Genomic DNA, 27039 nt, shown 5'->3' with positions numbered 1-27039 from the left:
GGCCTGGCCACACACCCAGCCCCAGGAGCAGCACTTCCCCCACCTGGCTGCAGGGCCAGGCCTCCCACCCTGTGTCCACCTGGGGTGGCCTCTGCCAGTAGCAGCGTCCTTGGGTCACCTTTGCTGCTTTGCCCTTCCTGTGGGAGCAAGTGTGGCCTGGGGTCTCTCTACCACCTGCCTCCTGCCATGCTGCCTGGGGTGTGCCCCAGGGACCCTGTCCACCTGTGGAGACCACATGATTGCTGCTTCCCACACCATCTGTGTGCCCGCTCAGTGGAGGGAGCAGGAAGTGTCAGGTGTACGGGAGCACCTCCTCCCTCTTGCCCTGTAGCTGGGGTTCTCACCACCCTGGCTGTTGGGGGCATCCCCACCACTTGGCTGGCTCTGGGTGGGCGTGGTGGTGCTCCAAGGGTGCTCTTTGCGTTCCCGCAGACCCGGGCGAGCTTGGAGACTTCGGGGTTAACAACCTCCCATCCACTCCCACCCCTCCCCCCATGCAGACACCAAGGCTCCAGACAGGTGGTGCTCACCTATGCTACAGGCGACACCAAGGCTTGGGCAGTGTATGGCCTGGTCTGCAGCTCCTGCAAGGCAGGGGTCTCAGCTCGCTGCCTCCCGAGAACAGGCTCACTGTGTGGGTGTCGGGAGAGGAGTCATGCTCTGCTGTCCCAGTGCTTGCTCTCCTACCTGCTGGGCAGGTGCACACACCTCCCCAGAGGCTCACCTTCCCACGCGCAGAGTGAGAGAGGGCAGGGTAGACTGTGGACCCTGGAGCGCGGACCAGGATGGTGAGAGCCACTTGGGGCATGAGCTGTTTAAGGCACTCAGCCAGGAACCAGGCCAGTGCTCAGGTGGCACTGGGCCAAGACGACAAGGCCTGCTTCTTGCTGCCCGCACCCACCAAGTTCACTGTGATGCCCCAGGGTGAGGCCTGGAGGATGGCCGTCGGGTTTGGCAGCCGCAGGAAAGGGCAGTCCCAGTGACAGGCAGACATATGTCGTCATTGCCTGGGGGACCCAGGGAGCCAGCCCCAGGGCACACGTGCCAACTTCCCTGCCCTTCTGGGCTCACCTGACCCCAGCCCCTCATGGCCCTCCCTGTGTTTAGTGGCCTTTTCTGCTCCCCCACCCCAAGAACAATCACCAGAGCCTTTGGGTCCCCATGTGGGCCTGGGGGAGCCTGCCACACTTTCTCCCTTCCTCCTCACCCCCTACCAATGTTATCTACCCGTTTCTGCCTGGCTCTGCCTACACCAAGGAGGGCACCAGCTCTGTGGTCCCAGCAGCTGGGGTGGGCAGGGACACTGGGTAGGTCAGGGCTGCCAGCCTGCCTGCAGCCTAGGGGCCAGGGGCTGCTGAGAGCAGTTCAGAGGAGAAAGGGTGGAATGGATGATCCTGGCCACTCACCCCTGCCTCCAAACTCCAGGCTAGAGTGTGGGGTCTGGGCCTAAGGAAAGGACACCTATCCCAGAAGGAGCCCAGAGCTCCCCTCCCCATCTGCTCCCGGCCCTGGGACTCAGGACAATCTGGGCCACAGGTGCCCACACCCTCCCATCAGACACCCCTATCCTCCAGGGGTGCCCAGGCCAGGCTGGGGCAGGGCAAAGAAAGAGATATTAGGAGCTCCTGGATAGTGAATGCGTACCTCCCCCCCAGAACTCCAAGCCCACTGCCCCTAGGGACCAGATGGGCCCACCAAAGAGGACGGGACTCTGCTTGGGGCCTGTGGCCAGGACAGCTGCTCTCTGAAGCCCCTGAGGGTGGGGGACACCTGCCCTGGTGGAGGGAGCCCTCTGAGGCCCAATCCCAGGGCTACTCCCTATCAGACACCTGCACCTGCTGGGCCGCACCTGACCCTTCCCAAGGAACAGCCCCGGGTGCCAGCAGGTCCCCCCACCGCACCCTGAGCATCCCAGGGCCCGGGACCAGGGGTGGGGCTCTCTCGAAAGGTGTCCGCTTTGGGTTTGGGACCGCGGGGAGGGCTGGGCCTGGGTGGAGTCCGAAGGGGCGGGGTCTGGAACAGAGGTTGGGGCGCTGGGGGACCGTGGGGGTGCGGAGCGGGGGCGGAGCTGGCGGGCGGGGCGGCCGGGATCCGCCTCCCTAGCGCACCCCGCTTCGGCCGCGCGCCCGCCATGCTTTCTGGTTACTGTGTAACCTGTCGCCCAGGTTCCTCCTCTTTTCCGCCCCGCCCGGCCCGGCCCCGCCAAGCGTCCCACCTGCCCGCGCGAGACCGAGACAGGGCTCCGCGGCGGAGGCGCAGACAGACGGGCGGACGCAAGGGCGGACGGACCGACCGACTAGAGCAGGCCCTGGGGGCGCTGGACCAGGGGTCGCCCGGGCGCAGGTGAGGTGCCCGCCCTGTTCGGGCCGCTCGTCTCGGGGGACCCAGAGGACCCTGGTCCCCGTTGTCGCCAGCCCCGTGCTTTGGCAAAGGGGCGGACGGAGGGAGCTGCGCAAGGAGGGCCCGGCCTCAGTTTCCCCAGTGGTGACGGGGGCGGGGACGACCAGGACGCCGGGCCGGGCTCCCCGAGCTAGAGGTCCGGTGTTGGGCCGGGGGAGGGCTGATCGCGGGGCCGGGGACGCTGCGCCAACCCATCGGCCTCACCTGGACGCTGGCCCTCCCTGTCCGGTCCTCGGGCGGCGGCCGCGCGCGGGGATATTTTTAAGTCTGTGGTGCATGAGTCACCCGCCCCGTCCCGGTCCCCTCCCAGTCCCGGGGCTTGGTGGGGGGACCCCTGCGTCCAGGGAAGGGGACGATGCGCGGCCCGAGGTCTCTCCCTTGCCAGTCCAAGGCCCCCACCGCCCAGTCAAGAGAGCTGTCCTTCCCTCCACCGACCCTGTAATGGCACCGCGGCCGCTCCTGTAGATGGGACGTCAGGAGACACTTCCTGGGTGTAGGAGTCAGAAGGAAACCCAGCTGGGGAAGCACCAGGCTGGGGTCAGGCCCCGGGTCAAGGCTAGGGTGGGGAGTTTCAGGGAGAAGGAGGCAGCGCGGGCAGGGCTGCCCGTAAAAGTGCTGGCAGGGACCTGTGGGCGCCCAACCTGCCTGCCACCCAAGTTCCTGGTCTCTGTGTCAGGAGGGCTGGGCTGGAACTGTCCCTCTCCACAAAGGTTATCTCTGGAGTGGGTGTCCTGTGGCAGCCCGCAGACCACCTCTGCCCCCACCCCTGGGTGCAGTTCTCTGGGGGCTGGGCGGGGAGGCCAGCTACACCTCTCCTCCCGGCTCAGTACCCCTCCCCATCCACCTGTGTGCCCACCCTAGGGCCCTAGCCTAATACCTGTCCTGAGCCCCCCTCCCTGTCTTCTCGTCCTCTCGAGTGTGCCTGCTATGCCTGGCTCCCCCCCAACCACGCCTCCCAGACAAGGGCCCAGCCAGCACTGAGGGGATCCCCCCAGGCCCCACCCGCTCACGTCGGCTGCCCCGGACTGGCGGAGACGCCCCTCCTCCCCAAGGTCACTGGGCCCAGGGATGGAATTTGAACTTGGAGCTGGTCCCTGCGCCCTCCCTACCCTGCCGGCCCCTCCCCCCACCACTGCCCGACCGGGCACCGGCAGAGCCCTCCTTTTGCACCCGGAAAATGGCCGCAGTAAAACCAAAGAGCAGAGCAGGCCCTGGAGCCCGGGCCACACTGGCAGAGGACCGTCCCCGCCTAGCTTCCCTGGGCTGCACAGTTCACCTTGTGAGGGGCAGGGATCCCATGAGCCTGTAGGGTCCCTCCCCCAGGAGCTCCCCCACCAACACGCCAGCACCTGCCCCCCTCCAGCCTGTCCCTGAGGTCCCCCACTGCCCCCCAGCTGAAGGGATCCCAGCCTAGAGCCCCCAAAGGGAGGGGCCCCGTGTCCCAGCCAGGGCCTTTTGTGCCTGTGTGTGCCGCAGGCCTGAGGCTGCACAGACGTGTTCATGTTTTGCTCAGGTATGTGTGTACCTGGACATACATGCGGAAGCCTGGCTGAACCTGCCAGGAATCCTACTGAGCAAACACTCAGGCTTACCCACTGAGGTCACATACATTCCGGACATTCTCTACAGACGGATGGATCAAGGAGTCTGGCCGAGGCTCTCCCAGTGAGCCAGGACCAGCTGACGCCTAAGGGCCTCAGGCCCCTCACACTGCTGGGAAATGTTCCCAGTAGGGACAACTGGTAAAACCAGAAAGCAGTGGGGTGCCCCTCAATTCCTCCGGGCCCAGCCCTCCATACCAGCACCCCTGGTTCATGCCCCCGACCCTGGCAGACCCTAAGGCTGGGGCCACAGAGAACGGGCCTCTGCTGGTGAATCTTGGCAGCAGGCAGACCCTCAAAGCCCCCCTTCTCCACCCTCTTGTGTGCCCAGGCTTCCCCTTGAGGAGCCAGTCACAGAGCCACAGAGGGACGACCAGGGACACTTGCCACACAGCTCCTACAGGGAGCTGGGGGCAGTCCCAGCACTACAGGTCACCAGGGGCACAGATCCCACAGGACAAGCCAGCTGGGCCCTTGATGGGGGACCAGGCCCTACTCAAGACCCGGGATGGCCCAGGATCCAGCCCAAATCAGACACCTGTCTGCCCCAGCAGCCAGGGCTCAGTTTCCCCAGCATGGAGCTGGGGAGTCCAGAGAAAGGCTCCCGGGGATCTGCCCCTGGAGAGGCCCTGCCTGGGGGAGTGGTCACCCTGGGTCTGCATGAGAAGCCTCTGGCCACCCTCTGTGCCCCCACCTTGTCAGGGAAGGCAGTACTGCCCCGTGTCGTTGCCTCTGGGCTGCTCCTGGGCTCCTGGTTTTGGGGAGACACCGCTGAGGCCGCCACTTCGCCCTCTCCACTTCCTCCTATAGAGAGCCCCATGGCCAAGGGTGCTGCTTTGAGCCAGCCCTGGCCATATCCCCAGGGTGAGAAGATGCCCACGCCCCACTTCTAGACACCCTGCTGGGTACCCAGACCCCAGAATCCCCACCCACATGGCCTCAAGCCCCTTCCAGGGCCTCTTCCCAAGTCACCTCTCAGGCCCAAAGGGGAGCCAAGGGTTGGACTGAGATTGCAAGGCTGGGCTTCAGGTGCCCAAGCCCCCTGAGCTATAGGCTGGGGTTGGGGAGGATTGGTCAGCTGGAGGCTGGGGCTCCTCTGGACTTTGCCCTGGGCTGTGCCCCATAGGGCCCCTCTTCTGGCCCCATCCAAGTGCCAGGCTCCCACTGGCCTCAGGAGCTTTGAACATGCAGTTCCCCCTACCTGGAAGGCTGAAGGCTCTTCCACCCCCCAGGGCCCTTCTCACAGCCCTGCCAGCCCTGGGGGTGGGACTCATCAGCCTATTCATCCCTGGGGTCCCTGTGGAGGGCTGAGGGTCTGAGGCAAGGTGGGGTCTTAGTGATGGCCAGCTGGGGCACCTGGTGAATGGACAGCTCTAGGGGGGCAGGGGGGCAGGGTTGGTCCTGGTGTGGCCCAGGAGGCAGGGCCCTGCCCCCTGAGGACCCCTGTCCAGGCCTCCTGGGCAGTCCAGCTCCTGGCCTACAGCCTCCACCCTGGACTGGCATTGGCCTAGACCAGGTGAAAAGCTGAGGGTCCTGAGGGCTGGCCCCTGGATCTGGGGTGGGAGAGGCAGAGACCCAGGCCCTGCCCTGGGAGTGCCCAGGCCACCAGCAGGGCTGGAGGTGTCAGCCCACTCCTCTGCCCTCCAGGTGTGGGCCAGCACTGAGGCCAGAGACTTGGCTGCACCACGGAGGGCTGCGCTTCCCTCCCAGCTGGTCACCCGCCAGGACGCCATGAGCCAGTCAGGGTCTGGGAGCTCCTGCCCGGGTGCTGCCAAGTAAGCCCCCTCCCCTCCCAATCCCGGGAGCAGTTCAGGGAAGCGGGGAGAGGGAAGGAGAAGAGGTGGCGGCCCTGCCCTCACCAGCCCCTCCCTACAGCGGCAGCCTGGGCCGGTCTGATGGGGTGGCCAAGATGAGCGCCAAGGACCTGTTTGGTGAGTTTCCCAGGGTGACATTTGCCAACAGGCTGGACTGGACAGGGAAGAAGTGGGGAGCAACCTCAGTCAGGGAGGGGCACAGGTGGGGTGGGAGGGGGTGTCTGTTGCTGGCCCACTCCTAGTCCTTGCACTCCCCCTCAAGGCTGTGCCGGGCCTGGCTGGGAAAGGTCCCACCCCTCAACCTACACCTGCTGAGAGAGGCAGGTCAGCCCTGGGGGGCTCAGAGGAGGCCCCTGGATCCTCTTCAGCCAATAGCTGGGCAAAGTCCCTCCCCAAAGCTCCAGGCCACCTCCTGCCCCGCCCCCCCCCCCCCCCCCCCGCCCCATACACACATTCGGTAATTGGAGAGGCCTTTACTAATAATTCAGGGAGCATCAATATTGATTTGACTGGGCTCCTCGCTGCTGCAACCAGATCGCTGGGGTGGGGGCGGGGTTCAGGCTGATCTGAGTCACCAGGTGTCTGCTCCAGGTAAGAGGGGCCTGGCTGCCCGTTTGCCTTCTGGAGGTAACCACAAGGAAGTGCCATGGGGCAACAGGGGAGAGTCAGGGCCAGAGGGCTGTGTGATGGGGCTGGGGGCTCCATCTGCTCTTGGTGTAAATGGCATGAGAGGAGGAGGGGAGAGAGTGCCTAGGGGACAAACCTGGGCAGCCCAGCTCTGACCATCCCCCAGCTTTGTGCTTCCCCTCAACTCTGTCCCTCCCCTTAACCATTCCCCCATTGTTCTCTCCAGTCTCCCAACTGTTTCTCCCTTTCAGCTCTGTCCCCCGCTCTGTCCCAGCCCCAAGTTCTGTCCTGCTCCCCCCCCCGCTGTGTCCCCCAGCTCTACCCTACCCCCAAGTTCTGTTCCTTCTCCAGCCCAGTCCCCCCAACTCTGCCATACTCCCTCATTTGTACCTAGTTTAGAAAGTGGAGAAGCCCCAGGGAGGGGCAGGGAGATTTTAGCTGGCAGCTCCTAGGGTTGGGGGAAGCCCTGGCCTGAAAACCTCCCCTAGGAAGTCAGGATGGGGGTGGGGCAGTCTCCACAGGAGGGGTCTGAGCCTCCTGCACCCTCCCAGGATAGATCCCCCAGTCACAGGCTGCCCATCACCCCTGTGAGCCAGTGTCCTGTTGACTGACTGTGGTCCCCCAGGGGCTGTCCTGAGGATGGAGGGAGATGGACCCCCCCAGGAGGACCCCCACTCACATCTCAGGGGAAGGGCTTCCCCAGGCCCCAGGATCTCACCCTGGCCCTTCCCAGTAGCGGTGAGGGGACACAGACTGTGCCTCTCACCTCACCCCCCGCATGTGCCCCTTGGGGTCCAGTACCCCTGAACTGGGAGTCAGGGGCCGCCCTCGAGACTGAGTGACCGTGTGTCCTGGTTCAGAGCAGAGGAAGAGGTACTCCAACTCCAACGTCATCATGCATGAGACCTCGCAGTACCATGTCCAGGTGAGGCTACCTCGTCCAGGTGAGGCCACCACCTCCAGGTGAGGCTGGCCCTCGGGCTCCAGGGTCACAGGGCGGGTGGGGAGACCTCTCAGTACCACATTCAGGTGAGGCCACCACCTCCAGGGGAGGCCACCATGTCCAGGGGAGGCCACCACGTCCAGGGGAGGCCCGTCCTTGGGCTCCACGGTCACAGGGTGGGTGGGGAGACCGAGGCCCAGGGATAAGTGGCCAGCCCAGGTTCTGACACCTGCAGCAGGCAGGGCAAGGCCAGAGCCTGGACTGTCCCAGACTCAGCCAGTTTATGGGGACCCCCACCCCACCCTGCTCTGAGAGTTCAGTCTGGGAGGGATAGAAGGGACCCCAACCCACCCTGGGAGTTCACATTCTGGGGGACAGAAGGGGACCTCACCCTGGAAGTTCACATTCTGGAGGGATAGAGAGGAACCCCACTCTGGGAGTTTGCATTTTGGGGGACAAAGGGGGTCCCCACTCTGGGAGTTCACATTCTGGGGGATAGAGGGAACCCTGGGCCCTATGTTGGGAGAGACCAGACCCAAGTGGCACACACTCACGGCAGGTATAACCCTGGTGCTGGACCTGCAGCCCCTCACCCCTCACCAGGAAGACCCAGTGGGAAGGAAATGGTTATCCAGGAACTAGATCAGGCAGGAGAACAAAGCCGCTCTTCACTGGCTCTCCCAGGCCTGGCGACATTGATTCTGAGACCTGCTGCCTTGGCCATCTTCATTCTAGACCAGCCGCCAGCTCAGGAGGGCACTTTTCCCTGGGTCAGGTTTAATTCACACTTTGAACTCAGGAAATGAGGTTTTCAAATGGCCTTCCTGCCCTGGGAGCTGTCAGCATGTTCCTGGCGGTTGTCCAAGCCTGCAGGCAGTGTTGAGGCGTGGCAGGAAGAGGGACCAAGTAGGACCTGTTACTGCCCTACTGGTTCCCCTGGGCCATCATCTCTCCCCAACCACCCCCTCCAGCTAGGCCAGGCAAGTCGCTGTCCTGGGAGGGATCATGGTTAGAATGAGTCCAGAGCGCCATCAGTCAGAGTCCTGTGGCTCTGGAGTCGGGTATGTCCGGGTGACAGGCGCTCCCTGCCAGCTTGGGCAGGGCTGTGTGGACAGCTGAGCTGTTTACCAAGGCTGAAGCTCAGTGTCCCAGGGCAGGACACAGGGGATGGACAGGCCAACTCTCATCCCCTTCCCTCCCGGGCAGCTCTGTCCTCTGGGAGCCAGGGGTGAGACTTTGCCCTCCTTGGTGAGGAGCCTCAAACGCCACCTGGGCCTCCCAGGCCTGGACTTCGGTCTAAGGTGGCCTGGCTTGGCCCGGCCACTGTGAAAGGCCCCAGCCCAGACGGAGCCAGGCCCCAATGGGGGCCCTTTCCTGCCCAGCCAGAGGGGCGGGGGAATGGGTGGGGTATTCTTGCCCCTCCCAGATGAGGAAACTGAGGCCCAGAGAGAGTGAGAGGCACAAGCTACACGCAGCCGGGTGGGGGCAAGATCAGACCCACTGCTGGCAGTGGGCGTCATTGTCGGCTTGTTTTTGTTCTTTTTTTAAAAATTGTCATACAGCAAAACTGATAAATATTTTTTTTAACTGATATTTTTTGGTGTACGGTTCTATGAAGTTTAACATGTGTAGATTTGTGTAGAATGAAAAATCTGGCAATTTACTTCCAAAAAGTAAGTCAGTAAAAACCCTCTGGATCACAATGGTTCGAGCCGTTGTGCACTGAGTCGCTGTGAGTTGGGCTGGGTCCATGTTAACTAACAGCAACAGGTGTGTGTGACTACCACCACGGTCAGGACACAGAACAGTCATCACCCCAAAACCTCCCTCCTGCTGCCCATTCGTCAGCCGACCCCACCCCGACCAGGACGCTGGCTGATCTGCCCTTCAGCCCTGTGGCTTGTTTCCTTGGAAGGTCCTACGCGTGAGAACATGCGGTCATAACCAGTTTGGTTCTGCTTGGTGAACTTGAACACGTGTGTAGAAGAGCCAGTGGCATTGGGTACAGGGGAGTGTCTTCCCAGCCAGCTGGCTCCCTGAGAACCCTTCCAGAAGGTCCATCCCCATGCAGCCTGGCTTCTATTCACAGACACAGGGACACGCTCGTTGTTGGTGGGTGGAAGTTCTTTACCTAGCGTCAGGTGTATGCGTTACAAACATCTTCTCAGTCTGTGCTTGCGACTCATATGCACAGCTCTCTTCTAATCAGCAAGCAGAAATGTTTCGTTTCCATGGCGTCTAATTATATCCTTTTGGGGGGGACTTTATAGGGAGCCCTAGTAGCACAGTTGGAAACCCTGGTGGCATAGTGGTTAAGAGCCACAGCTGCTAACCAAAAGGTCGGTAGTTCAAATACACCAGGCGTTCCTTGGAAACTCTGTGGGGCAGTTCTACTCTGTCCTATAGGGTCGCTGTGAGTCAGAATCGACACGATGACAATGGGTTTGGTTTTTGGCTTCTTAGTGGCACAGTGGCTAAGCACTCAGTGGCTAAGTGAAAGTTTGGCAATACAAAACTACCAGCCACTCCGCCAGAGAAAGATGTGGTAGTCTGCTTCTGTAAAGATTGTTGTCGTTAGGTACCATCGAGTCGGTTCTGACTCATGGTGACCCTACAGGACAGAGTAGAACTGTCCCATAGGGTTTCCAAGGAACAGCTGGTGGATTTGAACTGCCGACCTTTTGGTTAGCAGCCAAGCTCTTAACCACTGCACCACCAGGGCTCCTCCGTAAAGATTATAGCCTTGGAAACCCCACGGCGCAGGTCTACCCTGTCCTATAGGGCCACTGTGAGTCAGAGTCGACTTGACAGCAGTGGGTTTGGTTTGTTTTTGGTTTGTATTGCTTTACTGTTAGGGTTTTTAATCTTCTCTCTAAGAAGTCATTGTTTTCTTCTAGATGCTTCTAGATGCTTCTTAGTTGGCAATCTCACATTTAGGCCTATGATTCGTTTTGAGTCAGTTCATGTGCCTGGTGTGAGGTGTGGCTCACACCATATGAACGTCGGGTCATGCTGGAAAGACTTTTCTCCCCTCATGGAATTGCTTTGATGCCTTTGTCAAACATCAGCTGACTGAAAGTGAGAGGGTCTATTCCAGGACTCCATCTGTCCCACCGATCTATTTACTACACTATTTTACTCACTGTAGCTTTATTGTCAGAGTCCCTGGGTGGCACCAATGCTTAAGTGCTCAGCTACTAGTCAAGAGTTTGGTGGCTTGAACCCACCCAGAAGTGCCTCAGAAGACAGGCCTGTTGATCTGCTTCCAAAAGTCACAGCCTTGAAAACCCTATGGAGCAGTTCTGCTCTGTACACATAGGGTCGCCATGCGTTGAAATCCAATCAACAGCAGCTAACAACAACAAAGCTTTATTGTCAGCCTCGAAACCAGGTAATGTAAGACCTCCAACTTTGTTCTTTGTCTATTCTAAATTGTTTGGACTTCCATATAAATTTTAAAATCAAATTGTCCATAATTTATTTCCAATTGTTTGTTACTAGCATCTAGAAAAAACAATTGAATTTTTGTGTATTGATCAGATATACTGAGACCTTGCTGAGTCCACTTGTTTGCTGTAGTGATTTGTTTGTAGATCAACTGGATTTTCTACGTACTCCATCATGTTGTCTACAAATAAAGACAGCTCTTCATTTCATTCATTCATCTTTCGTTTATTTTTGCTTCATTGCCCTGGCTGGGATCACCAGTACAATGGTAAACAGGAATGATGAGAGTGGACATTTTTGCCTTCTGTCCAATCTTAGAAGAAGGCATTCAATGTCCCGCTATTGTATGTTTTATATAGTGTGAATACTCTTTATTAGATTGAGAAAGTTTCTTTCTATTCCTTGGAGTGGGCATTTTTATCGTGAAGCGGTGTTGAATTTGGTCAAATGCTTTTTCTGCATCTGTTGAGATGGTCATATTTTTTCTCCTTTAATCTGTTAGTGTAGCAAATCACACTGATTGATTTTTTTTCGAATGTTGAACGTAGCTTACATTTCTGGAATAAGCCTCATTTAGTTATGGTTTATGACCCTTTTTATGTGTAGATAGACTAGATTCACTAATATTTTGTTAAGGACTTTTTGTATCTGTGTTCATTAGAGATTATCAGTCTCTAATTTTCATTTCTTGTAATTCCCTTGTTATGGTATCAGGGTTAATCTGGCCTTATAAAACAAATTGGCTACATACCAGCAATGAGAAATCTGAAAGGAAAATTAGGGATACAATTCCGTTTACAATAACAACTAAAAGAATAAAACACCTAGGAATAAATCTAACCAAGGACTTGAAGGACTTGTACAATGAAAACTGTGAAATACTTCTGGAAGAGATGAAGAAGATTGAAAGAAATGGAAAGATGTTCCAAGTTCATGAATTTGCAAGACTTAATATTGTTAAGATGTTGGTCCTACCCAAAGTGATTTACAGATTCAATGCAATCCTGATCAAAATACCAACAGTCTTCTTTACAGAAATAAAAAACCAATTCTCAACTTTATATGGAATGGCGAGAGGCCCCCAAAAACTAAAACAATGTTGAAAGAGAAAACAAAGTAGGATGACACAAGCTTCCTGACTTTAAAACATACTATACAGCTAAAATTTTTTTTTTTTTTTTTATACAGCTACAGTAATCAAAACAGCCTGGTACTGGTATAACAATAGATGCAAAGACCAGTGGAATAGAATTGAGAGTCCAGAAATAAACCCACACATCTACAGTAGCCGATTTTTGACAGGGGTGCTAAATCCATTCAAGGGGGAAGGAAGAGTCTCTTCACTAAATGGTGCTGGAGAATTGGATTTCCACGTGCAGGAAAATGAAACAGGATCCCTGCCTCACACCATACACCAGAGCAAATTCAAAGTGGATGAAGGACCTAATGTGCAAACGAAAACCATAAAATTCTTAGAAGAGCAAGCAGGGGCAACACTGTCTGGAGTAGCTTTCGACAATGGATTATCTAATATAATGATGAAAGCACAAAAAGCAAATGACAAAATAAATAAATGGGACCTCATAAAAATTAAAACTGTTTGTTCATCAAAAGACTTTACCAAAAAAGTGAAAAGATAAGCTACCGACTGGGAGAATATCTTCAGAAACCATACATCTGGCAGGAATCTAATAACCAAAATATAGGTAACACTTTGAGAACAACAAAAAGACAACCCAATCATAAAATCAGCAAAAGACTTGAATAGACATTTCACCAAAGAAAACATTGAAATGGCCACCAAACACATGAAAAGATGCTTAGCATCATTGGCCATCAGAGATGCAGATCAACACCATGATGAGATACAATTTCTCTCTCACTAGGATGGCTCTAGTGACACAGTGGTTAAGAAAGTGGCTACTAATCAGAAGGTCAGAAGTTCAAATCCACCAGCTGCTCCTTGGAAACCCAGTGTGGCAGTTATGTTGTTAGGCTCAGCCCAGTCGGTTCCGACTCATAGCGACCCTATGTACAACAGAAGGAAACACTGCCCAGTCCTGTGCCATCTTCACAATCGTTGTTATGCTTGAGCCCATTGTTGCAGCCACTCTGTCAGTCTATCTCATTGAGGGTCTTCCTCTTTTTTGCCGACCTTCTACTTTACAAAGCATGATGTCCTTCTCCAGGGACTGATCCCTACTAATAACATGTCCAAAGTACGTGAGATGTAGTCTTCCCATCCTTGCTTCTAAGGAGCATTCTGATTGCACTTCTTCCAAGACAGATTTCTTAGTTCTTTTAGCAGTCCATGGTATATTCAATATTCTTTGCCAACACCACAATTCAAAGGTGTCAATTCTTTTTGGGTCTTCCTTATTCATTGTTCAGCTTTTGCACGCATATGATGCGATTGAAAATACCATGGCTTGGGTCAGGCACACCTTAGTATTTAAGATGACATCTTTGCTTTACAACACTTTAAAGAGTTCTTTTGCAGCAAATTTACCCAATGCAATGAGTCTTTTGACTGCTGCATCCGTGGACGTTGATTGTGGATCCAAGCAAAATGAAATCCTTGACAACTTCAATCTCTTCTCCAGCTATTGTGATGTTGCTTATTGGTCCAGTTGTGATGATTTTTGTTTTCTTTATGTTGAGATGTAATCCATACTGAAGGCTGTGGTCTTTGATCTTCAAGTCCTCTTCATTTTCAGCAAGCAAGGTTGTGTCATCTGCATAGTGCAAGTTGTTAATGAGTCTTCCTCCAATCCTGATGCCCCGATCGTCTTCATGTAGTCCAGCTTCTCAGGTTATTTGCTCAGCATACAGGTTGAATAGGTATGGTGAAAGGATACAACCCTGACACACACCTTTCCTGACTTTCAACCACTCAGTATCCCCTTGTTCTGTCCAAATGACTGCCTTTTGATCTATGAGCACAATTAAGTGTTCTGGAATTTCCATTCTTTCCAATGGTATCCATAATTTGTTATGATCCACACAGTCGAATGCCTTTGCGTAATCAACAAAACACAGATAAACATCTTTCTGGTATTCTCTGCTTTCTGCCAGGATCCATCTGACATCAGGCAATGATATCCCTGGTTCCACGTCCTCTTCTGAATCCAGCCTGAATTTCTGGCATAGTAGACCATATGATTGTCTGATTCAAAATGGCCATTACCAGTCCATTTCAGCTCACTAATGCCTAGGATATCAATCTTTATGTGATCCATTTCATTTTTGATGACTTCCAATGTTGCTAGACTCATACTTCGTGCAGCCTGTGTTCTGATTATTAATGGATGTTTTCGGCTATTTCTTCTCATTTTGAGTCATGCCACATCAACAAATGAAGGTCTCAAAAGCTTGACTCCAACCACATCATTAAGGTCGACTCTACTTTGAGGAGGCAGCGCTTCCCCAGTCATCTTTTGAGTGCCTTCCAACCTGCAGGGATCATCTTCCAGCACTATATCAGACAGTGTTCTGCAGCTACTCATAAGGTTTTCACTGGCCAATTTTTTTAAGAAGTAGGTCACCAGATCCTTCTCCCTAGCCTGTCTTAGTTTGCTGGTATATGAAATATCAGTGGCATAGCTTCCAGCATCACAGCAAAACACAAGCCACCACGGTTCGACAAACTGACAGACGAGTGGTGGAGAACTACAATATGACCCAGCGCTTCCACTCCTAGGTGTGTACCCAAAAGACTTGAAAGCGGAGACTTAAAAAGAGACTTTTACACCACTGTTCATTGCAGCATTATTCACAATAGCCAAAAGGTGGAATGAACCTAAATGGCCATCAACAAATGAGTGGATAAACAAATGAGGTTACATCATACAATAAAATACTACTCTGCCATTAGGATAATTAGGAGACCAAAGTTCATCAGTGGTTACAAGGGGCAAGAGGGAGGGGGAAAAGGAGGATTAAGGTGATAGAAAAATCAAATTGATTAAGGGCAGGGTTGCACAGCCGATTATTCTAATTGCTGTCAGTAAGTTGCACACCTGTAAAAAGTTGAATTGGCGAAAGTTGTGTGATAGATATATTTATAACAATGACCAAAAAGAAAAAAGTAGCTGTTGAGACTACTTATGTACAGCCAAACACCTCATGGAATTTGGTCCCTTGGTTTGGAGATTTAGGATCATGGTTTCATGGGACATTCAAGTTAATTGGCCTAATAACATGTTTAGTGCTGCAGTTCTGCCTCCTAGTTCATCGCGTAGTGCCTGGTGTCTTAGAAGTTTGCAAGTGGCTGTCCAAAGCTCAACAACTAGTTTCTATTCACCTGGAGCGACAGAGGAAAAAAGTCAGGAATAAGGAGGATGTGGAATTTGTGGCTAATTGCCTCCATGAACAACTGCCTCCTTTGCCATGAACCAAAAAATCCCCTATAGCCATCTTAAAACTAACAATAGTTTAGCTTAACTAGTAAAAAAGATCTGCCTTGAGCGTTATGGTCTTTTAAGAACTATGTATATGGGATCAAAGTGACAACAATAGTTTGAAAGTTTAGATAGGAAGCTTAGGGGGCAGTGAGTTTATGTTAATAAGGGAGGAACAACTCAGGAGAGGAGGGTGAGAGTGGCTGCACAACTCCAAGAATGTAATCAGCGTCACCAAATTGTACACACAGACACTGTTGAACTGATGTGTTTTGCTGAGTATATTCTCAACAACAACAAAATTAAATTTAGAGAAAGAATTACGTGAGAAAAAAAAAGAAAAAGTTGAGAAGTGTTTCCTCTTCTGTTTTCTGAAAAAGTTCATGAAAGATTTTTATTATTTCTTTCTTAAATATTTGGTAAAATTTACCAGCGGCGCCCTCTGAGTGTAAGGTTTTCTTTTCGGGAAGGTTTTTGATTATGAATTCAATTTATGTGTGTAAAATCTGTAGTGGTGCTCCCTCTTTTGCTCTGGTTATTGATAATTTGTGTTTTTTCTAGGTTTTTCTTGGTAGGAGTTTATCGGTTTTATTGATCTTTTCAGAACCAACTTTTGGCTTCGTTGGTATTTGTCTATTGTTTGTTTTCTAGTTCATTGATTTTTGCTCTAAATTCCCTTTCTTCCATTTATTTTGGGTTGTATTTGATTGTCTTTTTCCAGTTTCTTATGGTAAACACTTAGATTGCTGATCCTAAGTCTTTCTTAATTTTCTAATATATTCATTTAAAGCTATAAATTTCTCTTAAACACTGCTTTTGCTGTGTTTCACAAAATCTCATATGTATGTTTTTATTATCATTCGGTTCAGAATATTTGCTAATTTTCTGTTTGACTTCTTCCCTGACCCATGGGCTATTTTGAAGTGTGTTGCTTAATTTCCAAATGTTTGAGGATCTTCTAGTTATGTTTTTGTTATTGATTTCTAACTGAATTTTATTAGGGTCATAGAACATACTCTGTATGACTTCAGTCATTTGACATTTACTGGGACTGGTTTTAGGGCCCCGCAGCACAGTTTTCCTTTATTTTTCATTGCTGCCCCACTTATGTCTTTAACCTGTTGACGGACATGTAGGGTGGGTGCAGTCGTTCATTGTCACAAATGGTCCTGCGGTGAGCATCCTTGAAGCTGCTGTATCTACATGTCTGCGGTTTACCTGTGGTAGAATTGTGCGGTGAAGTTTGTGCACCTTCTCAGATTTCACTGAGTCCCTCTCCAGAGAGGCTGGGCGAGTGCAGGTGGGGCGCTGCTGCATTAGCCCACAAAGTGTAATGTCACACATCTCCGAATTGGTAAATAGAACAGGTAAAAAATCCAATGCGTGAGTCATTCCTAACAGATAAAGTCTCAGAGCTTCAATTTGCAATTATTTTATTGAATGGGAATGCATACAATTTCCTATGTTTAGAATTTGCTGGTTTTTCTGTGAATCTCTGCTCATATCCTACTTTTTTATGTATTCATTCATTTACATTTATTTATATTAATATGATTATTTGCATTTAACAAAATTATTTGCATGTAACAAAATAGAAATTTTAACAAAGTAAGAGGTATAACTGGTCTTTTTATATACGAGGAAAATCGGCCCTTCGTCATAGCTATTACCTATGTTTTCCCCAGTTTTTCTTTTTTACTGTGTTTGTTGCTGTTTTCCTAGGCAGCAATTTTTCTTTTTCATTAAGTTAAATTTATTAGTATTTTCTTTTGAACTTCTGGATTTTCTTTCTTGCTTAGAAGAGTCCCCTGGTGAATAAGACCTCCTGGAGATTATCAGAAATTACACAGTATTTTCTTCGGGCACTTTTTTGATTTCATGTTTTACAGTTAGGTCTTTGATTGGCTGGAGTTAATGTCAGTATACATCCAGTTGTCCCAGCACGGTTTACTGGGTGGATTCTTCCAGAAGGGGCTCAAGGCAGACACTAGGGAGCTATGGCTGGAGGAGGGCTGGTTTTCCTCCTGCCTGGTCAGCTCGGACAGCGGAGAGGAGGCAGACAGCTCAGGGAAGGGCTGGCTGAGCAAGCGTCCCGTGGCCAGGTGAGGGTCCCGTGGCCTGCTGGGCACAGTTCACCCCAGACACCAGGACACTCACATCCCACAAATGGTCATGGGGGCCTGTCTCCTACTAGGCACTGCTCCAGGCTCTGGGAGACAGAGTAAACCCAGCAGACACAGCCCCTGCAGAGACCACGAGGACAATAAGCAAAGAAGCTGTATACATAATATAACTTTGGGTCGTGATAAAGAAAAACTCAGTCAGGTCAGGGATGGAAACACCATGATGTATTGGTGGGTCAGGGTGGGCAACATTCCAGTGAATTCGCAAGGAAGAGAGTGAGGGCTCAGGGAAGACCTGGGGAGCAGTGAGTGCACAAGCTGGTGATGGCCCCAGAGAACAGAGAGACGGGAGGCTGGTGTTCCTGGGCCAGCCACAGGAAACAGAGTGGGGATGGGGGTAGATGGTTTAGGGCCTCAATACACTCTGGGTTTTTTTAAAGGATTCTTATCAAGGTATGGCCATGGTCGCCACAGATATCCATCAAAGGAGAGCTCAAACTCAACTAAGGTGCAGCTGTGCCCCCTCAGCCCCCCAGGGCAGGCCGTGCCCCCATCAGACCCTTTAGGGTGGGCCTGTGTCCCCTTAGATCCTGCAAGGCAGGCTGTGCCCCCTCAGAGCCCCCAGAGTGGGCTGTGTCTCCTCAGACCCCTCAGGATCGACTCCCCCCAACTCCCGAGAGTGCGGCTATGCCCTCTCAGAGCCCCCAGGGAGGGCATGGCCGCTTGGGCTCAGGCACTTCAGCACGTGGAGGCGCGGCCGACACTGACTCCCCACCCCCAGCACCTAGCCACGTTCATCATGGACAAGAGTGAGGCCATCGTCTCCGTGGAGGACGCCATCCGAAAGCTGGTGCAGCTGAGCTCCAAGGAGAAGATCTGGACACAGGAGATGCTGCTGCAGGTCAACGACAAGACACTGCGGCTGCTGGATATGGGGTCCCAGGTGCGTGGGGGGGGGGCTTCCGGGCACCCCTTGTGAGAGGAGGACCCACAAAGGGCCAGGTTCTGAAGGACTGAGGATCCAGGGGAGCCACAGGGGCCCAGCGCCTGTCCGGGCTGTGGCCACATGAGCCTGTCCACCGCTGTACCTGAGCCAGGGCCTGGCTTGTCCACCAGCTGTGGCCCTTCCACGTTGGTGGCCGTGGTCCACATCCTGGCCCTCCATTTTCTGTCCCCTAAAGTTATCTTTCCCTCTGTGTCCCTGGTTCAAATTCCATGACCTGGTCACAAGTCACATCCGTGTCCATGGGGCTGTGCCCATTAATGGGGTCCATCTCTGTGCCTGAGATCAGTCTGAGCCCGTGTCCAAGCCCTGCCGTGAGTCTGTGTTCCTGTTGGAGCCACACATCTGAGCTCCACGTCAGAGCCCTGGGTCCCAGCCTCGTGCAGGACCCGCCATCCAAGCCCCCCAGTCCCGACGTCTGAGCCCAGCATCCCTGCCCGCCCCCCAGGAGGAGCTGGAGAACTTCCCGCTGCCCACCGTGCGGCACTGCCAGACGGTCCTGAACCAGCTGCGCTATCCCTCGGTGCTGCTGCTCGTGTGCCAGGACTCGGACCAGAGCAAGCCCGACATCCACTTCTTCCACTGCGACGAGGTCGAGGTGAGGGCCCTGCGCCGCGGGGGCTCGGCGCCCTGAGCCGGCCAAGCCTGACGCCCACTCCCCGGCAGGCGGAGCTGGTGCACGAGGACATCGAGAGCGCGCTCGCAGACTGGAAGCTGGGGAAGAAGATGCGGCCGCAGACCCTCAAGTAAGGAGGTGCAGGGTGGGGGGCGGGGTGGGGAATGGGGGTGGGGGATGGGGGACGGAGAGGTGAGGCAGCAGATTAGGGCCCCCAGGCTGAGTGGAGGGGGGCCAGGCATGGGGCGGGGTCAGGCTAGGTGGGAGGGTTCAAGAATGGGATCGGAAGCGGTGGGCGGGCGAGGGGACGGATCTGGGGGGCAGGCTGAGTGAGGGGGTCAGGTATGGGGCGGTACCGGGCTGGGTGGGCGGTGTCGGGTGTGGGGCTGGGGTTGGGTTGGGCTGGGCAGGCGCTGGACCAAGTGTGGGACCCGGCCCGGCTGAGCACCCCTTCACTGCCACTTTAGGGGCCACCAGGAGAAGATTCGCCAGCGGCAGTCCATCCTGCCCCCGCCCCAGGGCCCGGCCCCCATCCCTTTCTACCGCCTTAGCGGGGACTCGCCCCAGGCCGCCAAGAACCGCGTGGGCCTGCCGGTGCCGCTCGGCGAGCCAGGTAGGCCAGGAGAGGCCGGCAGGGCGGCCGGAGCCCATGCCCGCGCACACGCAGCGCCCTCGGGGTCTGGGGGGCCAGCCTCGTCTCCCGCCTGCAGCAGCTGTCCCCCCTTCCGCCGCCTCAGGCTTCCGCCGTCGGGAGTCGCTGGATGAGGAGCCGCGGGCAGTGCTGGCGCAGAAGATCGAGAAGGAAACGGTGGGCCGCTGCGGGGGCTTGGTGGGGGGCAGGTGCGGCATGGGTCCTCGCTGCCCCTTGGCCAGTCCGGCCCAGCGCCCTCACCATCCCAGGCCAGGGGCCGAAAGGCCGTGGCGCTTGGGAGCCCGGCCCGTCCCGTGGCCCGGGGGGGCCCGGCCCGTCCCGTGGCCCGGGGGGGCCCGGTCCGTCCCGTCGCCCGGGGGGGCCCGGCCCGTCCCGTCGCCCGGGGGGGCCCGGCCCGTCCCGTCGCCCGGGGGGGCCCGGCCCGTCCCGTGGCCTGTGGGGGCCCAGCCCGTCCCGTCGCCCGTGGGGGCCCAGCTCCTCCATGCACCGGAAGGGGGTAGGATTTTGACCACAGGCCCTGCCCTGACCCCAGCAAATCCTAAACTGCGCCCTGGACGACATTGAGTGGTTCGTGGCGCGGCTGCAGAAGGCGGCTGAGGCTTTCAAGCAGCTGAACCAGCGGAAGAAGGGGAAGAAGGGCAAGAAAGGGCCGGCAGGTGCGGGCGGCCGCGGCGGGCACCACGGGCCAAACGGGTGGGCCGGGCGGGCTGCCCGAGACGGAGAGCCGGACCCCACGGGGGCTGGGCCGGGCCAGGGCCGGCCGGGCTCACTGCCCCTGTCCCGCCTCACCCCAGAGGGTGTCCTCACGCTGCGCGCTCGGCTTCCCTCCGAGGGCGAGTTTGTCGACTGTTTCCAGAAAACCAAGCTGGCCATCAACCTGCTGGTGAGTGCAGCCGCGCCATCCGACCCCCACTCGCCCTGCCCCTCTGCAGCCACCCTCCCCGCCCCTGGCCCCTGGGTGCTGACGGCCCAGCGCCCTCCCCGCCCCTGGCCCCTGGGTGCTGACGGCCCAGCGCCCTCCCCGCCCCCGGCCCCTGGGTGCTGACGGCCCAGCGCCCTCCCCGCCCCCGGCCCCTGGGTGCTGACGGCCCAGCGCCCTTCCCGCCCCCTGGCCCTGGGTGCTGACCGCCCAGCGCCCTCCTCGGGCGGTCGGCCTGCTGACTCACGCTCGCCCCCACCAGGCCAAGCTGAAGAAGCACATCCAGAACCCCAGCGCGGCCGAGCTCCTGCACTTCCTGTTCGGACCCCTGGACCTGGTGCCTGGGGCAGGGGGCCGGGGAGGGGCCCGCGGGGGAGGGCTCCTGGAGTGGCTTGCCCCTGGCATGGGGGGTGGGGAGCAAGTGCCGGCCTGGGCCTGGCGTCCACGCTCGGAGGAGCGGAGGCTGCAGGCACGTCCCTGACGTGCCCCAAGCCCCTTCCCAAAGGCGGGTCTCAGGGGCTACAGGTGGGGTGGAGGGCGGTGGGGGCTGGGGTCCACCGGGAGGGCCTGTTCTAAACCCCGCTGTACCCCAGATCGTCAGCACCTGTGGCAGCCCGGACATTGCACGCTCAGTCTCCAGCCCCCTGCTCTCCCGCGACGCGGTGGGCTTCCTGCGCGGCCACCTGGTCCCCAAGGAGATGGCGTTGTGGGAGACGCTGGGCGAGACCTGGACACGCCCCCGGTACTGCAGCGAGGCAGGGGGAGGCAGGAGACCCAGCCTGGGCAGAGTGGTGGGAGGAGTACTGGGTGTGGACTGGGCGGGGCCTGCAGGCTGGGTGGGGGTCTTGGGTGAGGCCAGTTGGGAGGGTGGGCCTGGCAGCCTCCAGCTCACCCCCAGACCTCCCCCCCAGGGCCGAGTGGCCTCGGGAACCACAGATGCTCCTGTATGTGCCCAAGTTCCACAGCGGCTGGGAGCCCCCCCTGGATGTGCTTCAGGAGGCTCCCTGGGAGGTGGAGGGACTGGCAGCTGCCCCCAGTGATGAGGTCAGAGCGCCACCAGCCCTGCCAAGCCCCTGGCCACTAGCCCCTTGCACTACCCCTCCCAGCCGCCCACGACCCTGACTGCCCTCAGTGTCCCAGCACCTCAGGCTGCCCACCACTCAGCCTCATTTGGCTGTGTGTCAACCTGTGTCCTCCCCTCTGGTCCTTCATTCACAGCACATTCATCAAGCTTCTGTCCTGTGTCCTCATGTCCCAAGACCCAGCCTACCCCCACCCCCCAGGCCCATACCCTCAATCAAGCCCAGGCAACCAACTTTCCCCACAGCCGACTCCAGTGAGCCGACTGTCCTTTCGAAATACCCCGAAGCACAGCCTGACATCTGAGCCCGCACCCCCGGGAGATGTCCTCCCACCAGCCGGGTCCCCCCATGCTCACAGGTAAGCCCCCTCAGAGTGAAGAGTGTGATGCTTACTTCTTAATACACCCAGACCAATTCGGGTACACTGCCACCAGCCCTAGCGACCCTAGAGGACAGAGTAGAACTGCCCCATAGAGTTTCCAAGGAGCGCCTGGCGGATTCGAACTGCCGACCCTTTGGTTAGCAGCTGTAGCACTTAACCACTACACCACCAGAGTTTCCACACTGCCACCAACCCCAAAAAACAGACCCAGTGCCTTCGAAGCGATTCCAACTCATAGCGACCGTATAGGACAGCGTAGAACTGCCCTATAGAGTTTCCAAGGAGCGCCTGGCGGATTCAAACTGCCAACCCTTTGGTTAGCAGCCGTAGCACTTAATCACTACGCCACCACGGTTTCCACACTGCCACCAAGTGGTGGTATATGCCTTTTTCACATGGTTCAAAGAACGTCTTTCAAACTAGAACCAGGTTTTCATTTTAACTTTATAACATACAATTGAAGGAAAATTTTCAGAAGTTATCCATAAACACACCACCTTCATACTTCATCTCTTTTCTTGTCTCCACGTTTATGTTTTATGATCAAGGTTAGTGCTTCATTCACCCACTGTTGCCCTGTTGGGGCTGTTGGGGCTGATTTAGGAGATGGCAGGTCCGGGCTAGTGCAGCCGCGCAGCACACACACACACCATTTCCACAAACATGTCTTACAGTAGGCAGAGAACAAACCTAAGGGCTGGGGAGTCCCTGTCCTTCCTCGCCTCCCCTCCTCCTCCCTAATCTCCTATCTGGCCCAGGAACTACCACGATTGGCTTTCAGGAGGCAACGGGGCTGGAAATCCATGTTTTAAATAAGGGCACAGCCCTTGCTGCCAACATGGTGCCCGTGGTCCCCAGGCCTAGGACCACACTTTCAGAAACATTTTTACCCTTTGACTTTGACCTCCAGCCCCTGACCTGTCCACCCTGGCCCAATCCTGACAGTCCCCAGCCATGGACCTGGGTGACTGGATCCCTGTCCACACTCCTCAGCCCCTGCCCTGGTGTTCTGGGGCCTCACCTGGATGAGGGAGTGACCAGGAGGGATGACCAAGCTGGGAAGATAGCCAGAGACCTGCTCTGCACAGGGACACCCCCAGCCAAGGCCACCCCCACCCCCATGCCTCTGCAGGACCCACCCAGCCCCAAAGAGAGGAACAGCCTGTGGGCAGTGCCAGGTCGTATGTGTGGGTATGTGCATGCAAGTGCACATGTGTGCTGTGTGTGTGGGTGTGCGTCCAAGTACACGTGTGCAATGTGTGCATGCATTCAAGTGCACATGTGCATTGTGTGGGTGCATGTGTGCACCGTGTGTGTGGGTGCATGCGTGCAAGTATACATGTGCACTGTGTGTGTGTGTGTGTGTGTGCAAGCACATGTGAGCATTGTCTTCAGTGCTCAAAGGCTCTCTAGAGAGCCTCAGTCTTGCTGGTCAGCTGGGCTGGGGATGGGGGTGGCCATGACCCTGTCATTTTTCAGGCTCATGCCTGGCTCTGGTTCCCCCACGGCGCCAGGCCTGGAGCCCCTGAGGTGACCTAGGCCCACAGGGCCCTGCAGCCCGCCCAACTTGCGCCTGCCCATCACCCTCCCACCTCTGAGCAGGGGCCCCAGACACACTGGGGCTGTCACAGTTTCCACTCCCAGCTGTCAGCAGCAGCCTCTCTCCTCTGCAACCTCCCAGAGCCTGGACGGAGGAAGGCTGGGTGCCGGGAAAGCTGCTTTCTCCCAGCCAGGCCACCAGGCCTCAGAGGAGACTCCTGTCTGCCCTTGGCCTTAGCCCCTCCTGTCCCAAACAGGCGCTACGATCCATTGCCCACCATGGGCAAGTACGTCAAGATCCTCTATGACTTCACAGCCCGGAACGCCAGTGAGCTCTCTGTGCTCAAGGATGAGGTTCTGGAGGTGAGGGAGTCAGGGGCTGGGGGCAGGGTGGGAGCCTCAGGGGGAGCTGCTCAGGGGAGGTGGGGGTAGGGTGCTGTCTGGAGGTGACTGCGTGGCTCCGGGACAGCAGCATGTTTGCCTGACCCCATTTCCCAAGGTTCCTATCCCACGGCTCTGAGCTGGACCCCCCCCCAGCGCAGCCTGGCTGAGGGGGCCTTCCTGTCTTGGGAGTCGTGGCGGGGGGGGGGGTCCAGGGACCCTGGCTGGCGTGGGCTCTGGGTACGGGATGAGCAGTCTCTGGTTTGGTGCCAACCCCGAATCCAGGTCACCTGTTGGGGGACAGAAAGTGGAACAGGCAGGGGTGTGATCTATATCTACAACCAGGCCAAGAGGCACCTCACTCCCAGGAGTCTGCTGAGGAGACCCTGTTGAGGCCACCTGGGTGGCCCATGTGGGTAGAAAGGAAGGACTGGGCTAGGGGGTCCTGGATGGAGCTGTGACCTTCCCCGAGGCCCATGCAAGGGCTGGGTTTCTGCTCCAGGAGGGTGGCCGGGAGTGTGGCTCTGGCCTTGACGGCAGGCTGCCTGGCAGGTGCTGGAGGACGGCCGGCAGTGGTGGAAGCTACGCAACCGCAGCGGGCAGGGGGGCTACGTGCCCTGTAACATCCTGGACGAGATTCAGCCCGAGGAGGCAGGTGCCACCCTGGAGCAGGTGAGCAGTTGGGCGGGGCTCTGCCAATTTACAGAGCCACCTCCCTGGGGCTGTCTACTCCCTACCAGGGTCTGGCCACCAGGTACACCGGGGACTTCCTGGGAGGTGGGGGGATGGCCTAGCCTGTCCGTATCACCAGGGGCTGGAGAGGGGGTGATGAGCTGGCCTGACTGCCCCGCCCTTCCCGCAGGCCAGTCTGAAATACTGGGGCCCCGCCAGCCCCACCCACAAGCTGCCTGCCAACTTCGCTGGGAACAAAGATGGTGAGAGGCCGCTTCCGACCCGAGGGATGGGGCCAGCAGTCCACTGCAGGCACCAGGGCCAAGGCCAGCCTGGGGGAGGCAGGGAAGGGCAGGGCGCTGGGCCAGGGGTTGGGGGAAGACCTGGGGGAGCAGCAGGGGAAGCAGGGACCCCTGTGGACCAGGAGTCAGAGGGGAAGGCCTGGCAGGCAGGTACCCCTGGGCTGTTGGCAGGGAATGGTCTGACCCCTGCCCCCCGCAGAGCTGATCCACCACATGGACGAGGTCAACGACGAGCTAGTCAGGAGGATCAGCAACACCAAGGCACAGCCCCAGCGGCACTTCCGCGTGGAGCGCAGCCAACCTGTCAACCTGCCACTCACCTTCGAGTCCAGCCCCAACGAGGTCCGCGCCTGGCTGGAAGCCAAGGCCTTCAGCCCGCGGTGAGCTGCAGCCAGGCAGGCCAGGCGGGGCCGACGGGCAGCGGGCAGGGACTGGCACTCCCGTGGCAGAGCCCCGCTCATGCCAGCCCCTGCCCCTGCCCAGGACCGTGGACCACCTGGGCATCCTAACAGCCCTGCAGCTCTTCTCGCTCAACAAGGAGGAGCTGAAGAAGGTGTGCGGTGAGGAAGGCATCCGGGTGTACAGCCAGCTGACCGTGCAGAAGGCCTTCCTGGAGGTGAGCCGCCACCTCTGCCCCGCCCATGTCCCACACTTCCCCAGGCTCAGGGGAGCAGGGATGGCAGGACTGGGACCCGTCACCCCCCAAGGCTAAGGCTGCCCCCCTTCGGCTTCCCTAGAAGCAGCAAGGTGAGTCGGAGCTGCAGGAACTTATGAACAGGTTCCATTCCAAGAACCAGAGGAGGATGGAGGACAGCTAGACCTGCGGTGGCTGGGGCACCTTCTCGGGGCAGAGCACACCTGCGGGGGTGGGCACAGACTGGCCTGGCTGTGCCCTCCCCTCAGTTCGTGGAGTATTATTTTTGTATGTGCATGTATTTTGTACCAAGGACATGGATGGGGTGGGGTGCTGGATAGACCCTGAACCTGGCTAGGGGCTGTCTCACCTGCCTCATGGTGTACGGCCTGCCCTCAGGCCCAGCAGTGCCCAGCGGATTGTACCACTGCCACCCAGCCCAGCCAAGCCAGGCCTCACTCACCTGCCCACAACAAGGCCAACCTCAGCCAAACCTGCCACCTTGAGGTGCCAGCCCCCTCCCTGCCTGCCCACTGAGGTCTGGCCCCCTCCCCTCCCCATACCTCTGTCCCTCCGTCCTCTGCCCCGCTTCCACATCCTTGTCCCCTCCCCACACCTCTGCCTGGAGCTGCAGAACACCCCAGAGAGCCAGTGGGGCCCTTCCTCTGGCTTCCCCTTATCCACAGGGGGTTCCTGGCACCTATGACCCTGTCCCCAACTGCTTGCTTCTGCACCCACCTGCACTCAGCCGCACCCCCATACTCCAGGATGGCTGTGGCCAGCAGGACGGCACCACAGCTCCAGATGTTGCCCACAGCACAGCCCCCATAAGAAGCTCCGGCTCCCCAGGTGGCCAGGGGAGGGGCTCCAGGACAGGAGGCCTTTGGCCTTTGAGGAGCAGGATGGACTTGGAAACACACACACGCCCAAGTACTGGCTCTAGACCCCTTCCCACAGAGCCCTGGAGGAGCTTCCTACCACCACACTCAGACCTGTTCTGGAGCACAGACGCTGAAGGTCACACTCAGAGACAAGGTGGTTGGATCTGCAAGGCTGCCTGTCATTAAACCTATCAAGTCTTCTAGTGGCCACGTCTCTGTTCTGGGGGCTGCGGCATCACTGGACCCTGGAGCCCACCTGGGACAGTGCCTTCATAAGGGCTGAGGGCAGGCTGTGGTCAGGCTGGGCTGTGGATGTTCCAAGTACGGCCACTCACCCCTGACCCCAAAGGCCAGGAGACCCCTGCACACATCTGCCCAAGAGGGGAAGGGCTGAGAGGGGCCCTCTGAGGCTGCAGGCCCAGCAGACCGAAAGCCTGTCCTGAAACGGGCCTTCGTGGACACCTACCCAAGTGCGAGCGGAAGCCAGGTCTGGGAGGGCCTTGGGCCACCACTGGTGCTGGTGCGAGTCAGAGGCATGGCCGAAACCAGATTTGGGGAGCTTAGCCCCAAGTTCACAAGGGTGCGTGGAGGAGGGTGTGGGGCCCAGAGTCAGCTGGGTGG

At 56.9% G+C, this 27039-nt stretch overlaps 1 protein-coding gene across 3 annotated transcripts; it reads left to right on the top strand.

The window, feature by feature from the left end:
* Nucleotides 1-2109: 2109 nt before the first annotated feature.
* On the top strand, nucleotides 2110-26645 carry EPS8L2 (EPS8 like 2). 3 transcript variants are annotated; one of them, XM_049892955.1, is made up of 22 exons: nucleotides 2110-2343; nucleotides 4812-4865; nucleotides 5649-5776; nucleotides 5877-5932; nucleotides 7303-7367; nucleotides 18137-18298; nucleotides 18807-18956; nucleotides 19025-19104; nucleotides 19442-19587; nucleotides 19712-19782; nucleotides 20159-20282; nucleotides 20421-20509; nucleotides 20808-20882; nucleotides 21139-21287; nucleotides 21457-21589; nucleotides 21873-21985; nucleotides 23806-23911; nucleotides 24482-24601; nucleotides 24792-24864; nucleotides 25103-25283; nucleotides 25387-25519; nucleotides 25641-26645. In XM_049892955.1, the coding sequence occupies exons 3-22, from the start codon at nucleotides 5733-5735 to the stop codon at nucleotides 25719-25721; spliced, it is 2151 nt and encodes a 716-aa protein (XP_049748912.1). In that variant the 5' UTR covers nucleotides 2110-2343; nucleotides 4812-4865; nucleotides 5649-5732; the 3' UTR covers nucleotides 25722-26645. The 3 variants fall into 3 exon arrangements, with proteins under 3 accessions (XP_049748912.1, XP_049748910.1, XP_049748913.1); XM_049892953.1 differs by lacking the exon at nucleotides 4812-4865; XM_049892956.1 differs by lacking the exons at nucleotides 2110-2343; nucleotides 4812-4865; nucleotides 5649-5776 and having other exon boundaries at nucleotides 7241-7367.
* Nucleotides 26646-27039: the final 394 nt, after the last annotated feature.

The sequence above is a fragment of the Elephas maximus genome, chromosome 7 (assembly GCF_024166365.1).
Source record: "Elephas maximus indicus isolate mEleMax1 chromosome 7, mEleMax1 primary haplotype, whole genome shotgun sequence".
NCBI classification, from domain to species: Eukaryota; Metazoa; Chordata; class Mammalia; order Proboscidea; family Elephantidae; genus Elephas; species Elephas maximus.
The sequence above is the reverse complement of the archived record's forward strand: the minus strand, read 5'-3'. Positions and strand labels throughout refer to the sequence as shown.

Excerpts from the sequence above, each read along its gene's own strand:
- EPS8L2 (XM_049892953.1), top strand. The coding sequence starts at position 5,733 with ATGAGCCAGTCAGGGTCTGGGAGCTCCTGCCCGGGTGCTGCCAA. Across the intron at positions 19,588-19,711 it reads GGTGCCGCTCGGCGAGCCAG|GCTTCCGCCGTCGGGAGTCG; the intron begins GTAGGCCAGGAG and ends CCGCCGCCTCAG. Across the intron at positions 21,590-21,872 it reads CAGCTGCCCCCAGTGATGAG|CCGACTCCAGTGAGCCGACT; the intron begins GTCAGAGCGCCA and ends CTTTCCCCACAG.